Below are 12,456 nucleotides of genomic sequence, written 5' to 3' on the forward strand. Positions count from 1 at the left end.
TATATATTTCAAAATTTACATATATAGGAGACATATACACATACATGCATATAAATATATATCGCATATAGCTCCAGAAGATCCTTCATCATACAGGCCGCTCTGTATGCTGGGCACCGCTGGCAAAGTGATAGAAGCAATAATCTGTAACCGACTAGAGCAGTACTCAGAAGGACATAAAGGTCTGTCAGCTCGCCAATACGGTGTCAGAAAGCATCGCAGTGCAGTAGATGCAATAATAGAAATAAGCGAAACAGCAAAAACTGCTATCTCTGGTAGAACATGGCTAGGAGGAACCAAAAAATATTGCGCAGTCGTGACTCTGGGCGTTAAAAATGCGTTCAATACGGCCAAATGGGACCAAATACTGATGGCACTTCGGAGTAATGTGAGAATGTGCCGAATCATCTGATAAAGCTAATTGCTTCATACTTTGATAGCAGAACCCTATGGGATGATACAGACGTAGGCTCCAAAAGCTATAAGGTAACTGGAGGAGTTCCTCAAGGCTCTGTACTAGGCCCGGCACTGTGGAATATCATGTATAATCATAATCAATATCAGCATTGTTGGGTATGCAGATGACCTCGCTGTGGTAGTTGTAGGGAAAACCCTAAAAGAGGTCTCACTAAGGGTAGAAGACACCATCAATAAAATTAAGCAATGATTACAATCGTCTGGGCTAAGACTAGCAGACCATGAGAGCGAACTGGTTCTCATAAGTTCTAGGCGAAAAGTTGAAAACATTCAAATAAAGTTTGGTGTTCACAATATAACATCAACAGATACCATAAAATATTTAAGGGTAGTGATCGACAGAAGGCTCAATTTTAAAAAGCATCTCGAATACGCAAGCTCCAAAGCTGCAAAATCCTGCGCGGCTTTATCGCGACTGATGCCCAATGTGGGTGGACCAAGGCAACAAATGAGAGCATTGTTAGCAACCATCTGCAACTCGATCCTGTTTTATGCTGTGGAAGTGTGGGGCGACGTAGTGAAATATCCCAGCTATTTGAGACAGGCTAAACGGGTGTATAGATTATGTAATATCAGAATCATTAGAGACTATAGGACCATATCTGACGAAGCAGCAGGGGTAATAGCAGGCAGAATCCCCCTCGATATAAAGGTAAAATGCATGAAATAAAAACACCAGCATGCAAAAACAGCGTGGGTATCTGGTGACAAAGCCTCACTGAGGGACGCCCTACAGAGGATCGATGATACCGCTCTGCAAAACTGGCAGACCAAATGGAACGATAGTGGGAAAGGAAGAACCACTTTCACTATGATCCCCGACATACAGAATTGGATCCGAAGAACATGTGGGCATGGCTGTTTCAGGCAGTATTTGTACAAATACAATCACACAGACTCCCCATTCTGCCTATACTGACAAGAAAAAAAGGAAACGCCTGAGCATGCCCTGTTGGAGTGCTCTTGATTTGATAGGGAACGAAGCATGTGGCGCTCAAATATCGGCGAGAGCATGACAGCTACTAGCCTGGTACAAAATATGCTAGAATCCGAAGAAACGTGGAACTATGGTTGTAACGTAGCCTCAACAATTATGCGAAGGCAGAGACATGATGATAATGAACGCAGACAAATAAGTGAATAAACACATCCTGCCACCTCGAAGGAATATCTTAACTGGTAATTCCGAGGGGAAAAGCAGAACAGCGAAGCGATGGGGTGGTTTAGTGCGCAGGCACAACGAAACTCAGTTCAAAAGAGCAGGGGAATATCGCATGTGAATCGGGCATACGTATGAGTCGGCTCATGCGTATCTTTAGAAGATTCCACCTCCAAGGTTCGCATACCAAAAAAAAAATATATATATATTTATGCGTATACACACAGTTATCATATGTATGGAAGCTTGGTATATTTAAAATGAGTGCATGCAATATTTTTATGGATTTTTTGTTAAATTTTTTTCATGTACGTTTAACCTATAGATGCTCAATGTTTTTGACAACCCCTGGTGAAATTTTCCAAGGAATCTTTTTGTAGAACATAAAAACCCTTTAATATACAGTTTAAGAGGGCTTTTGAACAATTTTTGAAAAAATGGGCTAAATAGTCACATAACGGTGGGATTCAACGGCTTAAAATGTTCCACAAAAAATATATCACTGAATTTTACTAAACGTCTTCTAAAACAAAATTTAAGAAAAATCAGTGTTTGTACTGGATTTACCATATTACTTAATTTAGCATTTGATCAATATTGCGAAACTTTAATACACTGTAAAAAAAATGTTGACCCGGTAGACCAAAACCTAGTTGGGGTTTTACTTTTCTACATGAGTACTTTCATTTGCAATTGGTTTGGTTTGAGCCCAAAAATTGCTGTCGCACAGTGTAATTAAAGCATCATGATTAGTTTCACAATCTTTGGCAAACCATAGCTTCGACAGCTATATTCCTCCATTTAACTCGATCATTAGTCAGCTCAATAATAAAAACTCAGTAAAATATTGGGTTGGTAACTAAGTAATTGCGGATTTCACTCATAGATGGCATCAGTTGAATTTTTAGATTTGCAGACGTAGTACAAATGTAAAACACATTTTGTTGTTTGTAAGTTAGCAATTCAGCTGTCAATCAGTAAAAAAGCGTTTTTGATCGGTTGCGTAGTTTTCGTTTGGTGCTCGTTGAAAAATGGAAAATCAAAAGGAATATTTTCGGGAAGGAACCGCATCGCAAGCTCATAAAAGGTTATATGCTGTCTATGGGGACGAAGCCTTAAAAGAACGTAAAACTTGGTTTGCCAAATTTCGTTCTGGTAATTTTTCACTCAAAGATGAAAAACGCTTTGGTCGTCCAGTTGAAGTTGATGACGCCCTTATCAAAGCAATAATCGATTCGGATCGTCACAGTACAACACGTGAGATTGCAGTGGATTCATGATTCATGTATCACATACATACATCCATTGAAAATCACTTTAAACAACTTGGCTATGTTCAAAAACTCGATACATGAGCTCCTCACGAACTGCAAGAAACGCATTAACAGCTGCGATTTGCTAAAGAAACGTAATGAAAATGATCCATTTTTAAAACGACTGATAACTGGCGATGGAAAATGGGTTGTTTGCAACAATATCAAGCGGAAAAGATCGTGGAGCAGGTCAGGTGAACCAACTCAACCAACTCAAATAACATCAAAAGAAGGTTTTGTTATCAGTTTCGTGGGATTACAAAGGAAATGTCTACTTTGAATTCTTACCACTCAACCGAAGGATCAATTCTGATGTCTACATTGAATAACTAACGAAGTTAAACAATGCAGTAGAAGAAAAGCGACCCGAATTGACAAATCGAAAAAGTATTGTATTCCATCATGATCACGCAAGGCCACACACATTTTTGGGCACTCGGCAAAAATTATTGGGGCTTGGTTTGGATGTTTTGCCACATCTGCCATATAGTCCCGACCTTGCACCATCTGATTACTTTTTGTTTCCATCTTTACAAAACTCCTTGAATGGTAAAAATTTCAATTATGATGTCATCCAGAAGTTTTATGAACGTGAGATTATGATGCTGCCGGAAAGATGAATGAAATTGAATTTTTTTTTAAGATATTCTCCTTGGCAATCAACACATTTCTGAATTCGCTGGAATGAATTTTCGAAGCACTTTGCCACACAAAAAGGGATACCTCCCAAAAGAGCTATTTAAAGGCTTCAGCGTCTTCAGTTGTTGAAAAACGTTGGACGCATTTTATTTTTTATGTTCGGGTACGAAAAGGTATCATTAGGTACCAAATATGGGCTATAAGGTTTATGACCCTTTAACTCGATCTTTTATATACTCAAAGACTCTCTTGTATGAGCCGATATGTGAGAGCTCGCATTGTCTTCAGCGGTTGGTTTTCCTTTTATTTCGTCCTCTAGTGTATCCCAAGGAAGCGTATACTGAATCCCCTACTTTTTAAAATTTTTGTTAATTAATTTAATTTAATTCTTTTGTTGCGCGGTGCTGATATACGCGGTGATTGCAAGTAGAGCAGACTGTATAAATCCTCAATCTGATTTAGATAATGTAGTTGCTTGGTGTAATAGAAATAGGTAGGTAGCTCAAATTGCAAGAGTACCCCAGGTACACTTCAAGTAGCACTTACGTCCCATTTTCATACTATAATGTGGACCACTACCTGCGAAAAATTTAGGGAAGAGAAAACCATCTACAGCCATCCAGTGCTGTTGATGTAGTGGAGGAGAGAAAAGAGATCTAAGCTGAAGAATTTCCTCAATCCATCACCAAAGAGTACGCTAAGGAATCTCGAGCGCCTAGCCGCCAGAGCCGGGCATTTGCAGAGAAAGTGTTCCACAGTTTCTTTCTCTGCAGAATCCCCACAACTTCTGCAATAGGGGTTGTACGGAATTCCAAGTTTCTCCGCATGAGTACCAATGACCCAATGACCAGTGAATACCGCAATGAGTTTGGAAATTGAATGACGGCAAATTCTCAGCACCTTAAACGTTCTGTTTCTATCGCTTTGGTGTCATAATGTTTTTGAAATAGCACACGATGAGACAGACTTTCATCTGTTTAGCTCTTTTTTTCATAAAGGTTCTGTATACCCCTTCCCGGCAAGCTCAGCAGTAATTTCATTTCCCTTTATAATCCTGGGCCCAGGAACCTAGATAAGGGAAATGTTTCCTACACGTTCGGGACGTTTGAGTTCCTCCTTGCAGGAGTTTACCAAAAGAGTGCTGCAATACGGCGACGACGGGGCCTTGATCGTAGCTTGACTATCCGAAAAGATATTAATGTCTATCTCCCAACAGCGATTCCCATCTAAGCCTAGAATCTCTTTTCAAAGACGTTTAAATTAAATCATTGCGAAGTCATATTCCATACTTGATTTTATTCGACACTTTCATTCGACTTTTGTGGATCCATATACTCTAAAGCTCTAAAGGTGGCCGCCGTAGCCGAATGGGTTGGTGCGTGACTACCATTCGCAATTCTCAGAGAGAACGTCGGTTCGAATCTCGGTGAAACACCAAAATTAAGAAAAACATTTTTCTAATAGCGGTCGCCCCTCGGCAGGAAATGGCAAACCTCCGAGTCTATTTCTGCCATGAAAAAGCTCCTCATACAAAATATTTGCCGTTCGGAGTCGGCTTGAAACTGTAGCTCCCCCCATTTGTGGAACAACATCAAGACGCACAGCACAAATAGGAAGAGGAGCTCGGCCAAACGCCCAAAAAGGATGTACGCTCCAATTATATTTATATACATACATATATACTCTAAAGCTGCACAAACCTCCCCGTTACAATTTAAACGCCTCCCAAAGTTCGCAGCGTCTGTCTCCGAACGAGCGGCTGCAAAAAAAGTCTGGTCCTCAGGTTAGAAGCGGTCTCATCTCAAAACAGATTGATGTTGAAGATACTCTTCTAATCCCCAGCATGACACTAAACTCCTCTTTACATGCTCACTTTAGCCTACTCATAAAATAGCTCTCTCCCTCAGTCTTACTCTGTCGAAACGGATACAATCCGTGAGCTGGGCCTACCATTGAATGGCAGCAATCCCAGCAAAAATCTGTACACTGATAGAACCACAGTCAGCTTTTTTCGATTAAATTGTTAGCATGACCTTTGCAAGATTTTTGGTTTCACACAACTCATCAAATATTCGTGGGAAAATGCCAATTCAATTGTGATACTTACCCAGATGAAAGACATATTTCTAGTATTTCAGTTGTTCCTTCACTGCGTTGACCTAATATAAATACGAGAAAAAGAGATTTTCTATCAGCAAGCCGCTTTCTCTTTAAAAACTTCAACGATCAACCATAGACCATTTCTCTCCGACGTCTTCTCGATTAGAGGTTTGGTTAGGATAAGTGAAGAGGCTGTCTTTCGATGCACCTAGGTCAGTTACACGCTCCTTGTGATACCACCGGAACTTTCCTATCTTTATTCTACTTGGTCCTCTGTAAGGCAATGTATGGCCTTTAAAAAGCTTTCAATATTAGCTAGTTTAAGATTCGGATCTTAACTATGCAGATCTGACTATACACATCTGTCTTCTATTCCACAACTATCTAGACATGGCAGCAAAGATTCAAGCAGTGCGAGTAGCAGCTGAGAAAGCCGCCCTGAAGATCAATATCGAGAAAGCTAAAGTCATGCGTGCAAGTGCAGAAAATATGCAAAATTTCTCCATTTATGGTACCGATCTCGAAGATGTACAATCTTTCTGCCATTTAGGCAGCATTATATCGGTCTCTGGGGGTTCGAGCGATGATTTCAAACGCCGAATAAAGAAAGCTGTGCCGGCATTTGGCTCTCTGCAAGCAATTTGGAACGAATCACACGTTTCACGGTGCACAAACTGCGAATTTTTAACTCCAAAGTCGGCTTAGCTTTACGGTTGTGAAGCGCGGAATGCGACGTCAGCTGACACAACCTCATTACAAGTTTTTGTGAACAGATGACTTCGAAAAATTCTCAATCTAGTCTGGCGAAATGTTATTTCGAACGCTGACTTATGGACCAGAACCGAGCAGAATCCAGACGTGGAAGATCAGCACATACCTGGAGACGACTGCTGGAGCCAGAAACCCCGCCATGCAGCTTAGCTGGAATGTAGTTAAGAGATTGGCGCAAAATATACTTGAATAGAAAAAATTCGTTGTGGCCCTATGTTCCATACTGGAACTCTAGGAATTTATGATGATGATGAACATTCGCAATGTTGTCCAGAAAAGCGAGACCAGGCAGTCTTAACCGTCTTCTTCACAGAGCCATGCGCCCGCATAGAAGGTTTTCGATTATCTCTTCCTGTTCTGTATCCTGACAACTTCTACAATAGTCATTGACTCATTGGATGGTGCCCCTAATCAGCTGGCAAATGTTCGTATTATGTATTACGTACTACGATTCTTAGATTCTTCTTACTTAATTTAAATAGACTCTTAGTGTGGCCCAAGCTCCATTCGGACCACGTTTGTCTACTGATAGCGCAGGTGTTTAGCTGCTTCCAGTAATGGAAATGCAACAGGGATGGTTGGTCTGTCTATTAAGGGACTACTGCCAAGGATATGGGTATCTTGACCTTGCCCTGACTAATTTATCTGCCTTACAGTTGACTATAATGCTAATATGTCCTGGTAATACTGCAAATTCAGATTCAATATAAAAAGTTCGGTTAGAAATTTACTTTAAAGCTACGCTGTAGTCACCTTTTTTCTCACAATTTCTGCTCCACTCACCCTTTTAATTTTTCAATATCCATTTTCGCAAACTCAATCCATTTCATTTACATAACAAATTCGTTTATTATTCACTTAACTTCATAGGCATTAAAAATTAATTAAAAAATATAAAACAAAACAAAATCGAAAAAAACTATTAAATGAGTGTCTGTATGTATGTGTTGGTATGCTGTGTGCATTTAGAGTTTAACATGTGCTATATGTGTTTGTGAGTGAACGCACATATGTACGTTGCATGAAGTAGTTGTGGCACATCCCATCAATTTGCTTTCTCCATACGATCTTCACCATTCGCTTTCATTTGACTTCGCGTTCGTTGACTATTTAACTAATTACGTTGAATTTTACTAGTTCATAGAGCTCTCTGGCGCTCTCACTCTTCTGCTATGCCTGGTGTTTACTTCTTCTTCAAGTAAAATCGGTTACTGGGTGGTCCATAGTTAGTCGATGGCAAATGCACTGGCTCCTCCACCACGATGGGCGACATGCTCTCCGGTGCCAGATACTGATTGCTAGGTACTTGCGCAGTAGGCTGTGGCTGTTCAGCGGCAGCGAATGGCGATGCGGTGGTCAACTCGAAAGCATTGGGTGCATGTGGCTGCTCTTGCTCCGGCGCCGGCTGAATGGTAGTGAGCGGTGCAGTAAGGTCAGCAGAAAACTCATCAGCGGCAGGTGCGCTATATTCGCTAGCAGCAGCCACATCAGCATGACGAGGATCCAATTCGGCACCAATGAAATTATTGTTTCCATTGCCATTTCCATCTTGTTGTTGTGGTTGTGGTGGAGGTCCATAGACAGGTGCTTCTTCTTTCTTGGTGTTGTATTTGATGAAGTAGACTTCGGGTTTGGAGGGTTTGGTTGGCTCAGCTGCAGGAATAACAATATCCTTGACGGCTTCGGGTTTCTTGTGCAGCACATAGATAAGTGTTTTCTCTTCGTTTTGTGGTGCTGGTGGCACAACTGGTGGACGAATGGCAGGTGGTGCTGGTGCCTTAATGAAGACGATCTTGTAATGCTTTTGTTTGGCGGCGGGCGCATGACGAACACGAGTCTCGATCACGTCCTCCTCCTCGAAGTCTTTCGGCGGTACATGCACGTACACGTGCTTGTGCACTGAAGTGGGTTGAGGGGCGTAAGGGTAGCCATCGTCGTGGTGAATACTCGACTCTTGATAGGCGGCATTATAAGAATCCTGTTGATCGAGTGGCAAGGGCTGCACCTGATGTTGGCTGGCATCGTCGGGTCCCACTGATGCAGCGGGCTGTTCGAGGCTGTTCAACGACGGCTCAGAGGAAAGCGGTGTGCCGTAAGTGGGAGCCGGTGGAGCGGCAAAGTTGGCAAAGGCATGCTCAGCGGGCAATTGCTGGTGGATGAGCGGTTGTGAGGCGTGATCTGCAAGAGGTAAAGAAAGGATGTTGAGGAGTTAGAGATTGTGGATGTAGGTAATTGTGTATTGAGATATGTTCGAGTTATATTCATCGTTCACATGTATAGCAATTTTCTGCGGGGCTCAAATATATTTGGAAAAGTGGCTTCATTTCTTGCACTTAAAAGTCTAAGCAATAATAAAAATTAATTTTCTTGAAACATTGGTATTAGTTAGAGCAAAATTTATACCGCCAAAATCTGTTCTAAATTTTTGTTGCCAAATTTTTTGTTAATTAATTTATTTATTTATAAAATAACTTTTTTTTAATTTGTATTAAATATTTTATGATTTTTTTTTTAAATTTCAATATCTTTTTAACTATTTTTTTCTTTTAATTAATAAACTTTTTTTTCAAGAATTGTTCAAATTTTATCCTTTGTAACAAATAGTTATTTTTTAATTTTTGTTAAATATTTTACGATTTTTTTTTTAATACTTCAAACTATTTTTTTATTTTAATTAATTAACTTTTTTCTCAAAAATTGTTCAAATTTTATCCTTTGTAATAAATTAATTTTTTTTTACTTTTCATTATATATTCTATGATTTTTTTTTTTTAATATTTCAACATTTTTTTAACTCCTTTTTTTTTAATTAAATAACTTTTTTCTCCAAAAATTATTTAAATTTTATTCTTGAATAAATATAAAACTAAAACTTTTGAAAAAATTTAAATTACAATAATTTTGAATTAGAAAATTAAAATGTCTCGATTGATAATGTCAGGTGGCGCAAAATTAATCACCCTATCGGAAGATTTGTAATTATTGAAAATCCTAAAAAAAATTTGAATATAAAATTTACATTGAACGGTTATAGATTAATAATAGTAGATTATTATTTTGAAATAGTTGAAATAATTGTCTTCTATGAAAAAAAAAAAACATTTAAATAAAATTTATAAAATTTTTTGGCTTGCCTGTCTTAATTTTCTCAATTAATTTATCTATCTGGCTAACTTTGTTTATTAATTAATTTATGGCTTATAATTTATTTACTTGTTAGGTATTTTTTACTACATATTTTATGATTTGTTTTCAAATATGATAATTAAATATTTTTTTAATTCCTATTTTTCTTTGAATTAGGTAATTCACATTTGTATTTTTTTTTGTTCTGAAAATTCTTAAATATTTTTTGGTTTTGTTCTTGAAAAAATTTTTAATTAATTTTTTATTTTGATTAATTATTTGTTTTGCTCGAAAATTGCTAAATATTTTTTCATTTTATTTTTCAATATATCTCCAACTGAAATTTTTCAGAAAAATATGTGCATAAAAAAATTATTATATTCAAATGAAAAATTAACAGTTGTCGATACTCAATATATGTATATAAGGATTTCCTTATTTTGAAGTAGAAATTCGATATTTAGAAATTAAAAAAAAAAATGTTGGCATAAATGCACTTTTAAAAATATTTTGATACGATTTTTTATGTCATTGGTTTTCACCATGGAATATTCTTGTGTATTAATCAATTAATTCCTCTTTTCAACTCATTTATTTTTTATGTAGTATATTTTTATTTTTATTTTTATTTCTAATTTCATTTTTATTTTTTTTTAATATTTTATTTTTTTTAATATATTTGCTTGTTTTAAATAATTTTTGTCGTTAATTTATTTATCTTAACAAAATTTGTTTTAATTAATGTACCGTTTTTAATTAATTTATTTTTTTAATATTTTTTACTAAATAACTTCTGAATTTTTTTTTCTCAAATATTTCAAAATCTTTTGAATTCTCATTTTTATTTTAATTAATTTTTTTTTATCTTAAAAATTCTTAAATATTTTCTGGTGTTATTGCTCAATAAATTTAAAACTAAAACTTATTTAGAAAAATTTTTTGGTAATATTGAATTGAAAAATTAACAGTTGTCGACTAGATGGCGCACAATTTTTCACCCCATCGAAAGATGTATCATTTTTAAAAATCGTAATGTATTTGGTATTTGTGAACTAGACAGCTGCGGTATACAAACAGGCAAGCAATGGAATTTATAAAGCTCAAAATAATGCAATTCGGAATCGACTTAAAACAAAAGGTCCCTTCATTTGTGGACCAACATCAAGACGTACGCCACAAATAGGAAAAAGAGCTCGGCCATTTACTCAAAACAGGTGTAAAAGTCAAGTTAATACATATGTATATATGTACATATAATAATATATACAAATTAATACATGTATACATATATGTTTGCAATATTGGATGATTAATTTTGTGCCACCCTTTATTATCATAACGAATTTCGTAAAAAAATGTATGTTCTCAAATACACTTTAAAAAATTTTTGAAATTTATTTTTTATTAGTATTGTATGGTATTTATTTTATTAAATTATCAATTTTATCAATTGAACTATACTTTTCAACTAGTTTACTTTTAATAGTAATTGTAAATTTTTTTTTAATATTTGAATTATTTTTTATGTCCATTATTTATAATTTATTTTTTGATATTTCCATTGAATACAATTTTTATTAATTATTTTAATATTATTTTATTTTGCTCGGTTTTTTTATAATTTATTTTTTGATATTTCGATTTATTAAAGCTTTTATTAATTATTTTAATATTTCTATTTACTATTTCGATTCGATTTTTAGTTCCATTTTTTATAATTTCTTTTTTAATAATTCGATTGTCGTTTAGTTCCATTTTTTTATAATTTATTTTTTGATATTTCGATTTCTTAATATTTTTATTTAATATTTCGTTTATTTTTTTGCTCCGTTTTTCTATAATTTATTTTTTGACATTTCGATGTATTATAGTTTTTATTAATTATTTTAAGATGTTTTTTATATTTCAACCATTTTTTTAATTAAATTTTTTATAATTGATTTTTTAATATTTCGATTCTTTTTTCGTTCCATTTTATAATTGATTTATTTTGTCTTAAAAATTTTCAACAAATTTAAATTTTTGTTTTTCGTTCACTAACTTTGTAATCCATTGTAGATGTAACCGGCCTCAGGACGCGCCAAAGCGCTCGCAATCAAGCAACTCACTAACACAAATGCACGCATTATGACACAAACGAAAACTAAGGTTTTAAAGTCCTTTTAATTAATTTAAAATAAATCGAAGTACTCCAAATGTATTTTACTGCTTTATTCACCGGAAGCTTAGAAGGAAGCTATGTAGGGAAGAGCAAGTCACGAACTGATACCAAACCAAGTGCTACAACTTTAATTTATATGTTTTCGAACTGATGCGCATTGCAACAATTGGCGTTCGACTATTAACACTTGAAAAATTATACAAAACAGCAACAACAACAACAGCAACACCAACCTTTGCAGAAAAAGAAAAAATATAAAAACAAAAAGACATAAACGACAAAAAAAAACTTCAAAGTATCCACAACTTCGAAATTTTGCCTTAACTGAAATACCATTAAAATTTGTAATTGAACTTTGGAGGTACAGCGAAGCAAGAAGTCATCGAACAACCAGCATTGAACGGCCATTCAAGTAATAGCCGACGAAAAGAAGAGCAACATGAAAGAGATAAGAAAGAGAGCAAATCAGCGACTATTTACTTGCTGGACAACAAATGAATGATCGCTGATTTGCGCCGCTTAAGCGAAAAACAAAAAAAAGGAATAGGAAAAGAGATGCAGCTGGTGAGTCCAATGTAGAGCGAATGCAAAATAATACGCATAATAATAATTAAGGAATATATGGAATGCATTTACACACACATGGGCACGTGGCATAAATATGTTTCAAAAACAGAAAAAATAAATAAAATAAATAAAATTTAGGAACT

The 12,456-nt window shown here is 35.7% G+C and overlaps 1 protein-coding gene across 1 annotated transcript; it reads right to left on the reverse strand.

The window, feature by feature from the left end:
* Positions 1–7,642: 7,642 nt before the first annotated feature.
* On the reverse strand, positions 7,643–11,711 carry LOC129244183 (uncharacterized). Its single transcript, XM_054881800.1, has 2 exons — positions 11,627–11,711; positions 7,643–8,637 (listed from the first exon to the last, which is right to left on the reverse strand). The coding sequence occupies exons 1-2, from the start codon at positions 11,709–11,711 to the stop codon at positions 7,643–7,645; spliced, it is 1,080 nt and encodes a 359-aa protein (XP_054737775.1).
* Positions 11,712–12,456: the final 745 nt, after the last annotated feature.

This window comes from Anastrepha obliqua, chromosome 1 (genome assembly GCF_027943255.1).
Source record: "Anastrepha obliqua isolate idAnaObli1 chromosome 1, idAnaObli1_1.0, whole genome shotgun sequence".
In the NCBI taxonomy this organism is placed as follows: Eukaryota; Metazoa; Arthropoda; class Insecta; order Diptera; family Tephritidae; genus Anastrepha; species Anastrepha obliqua.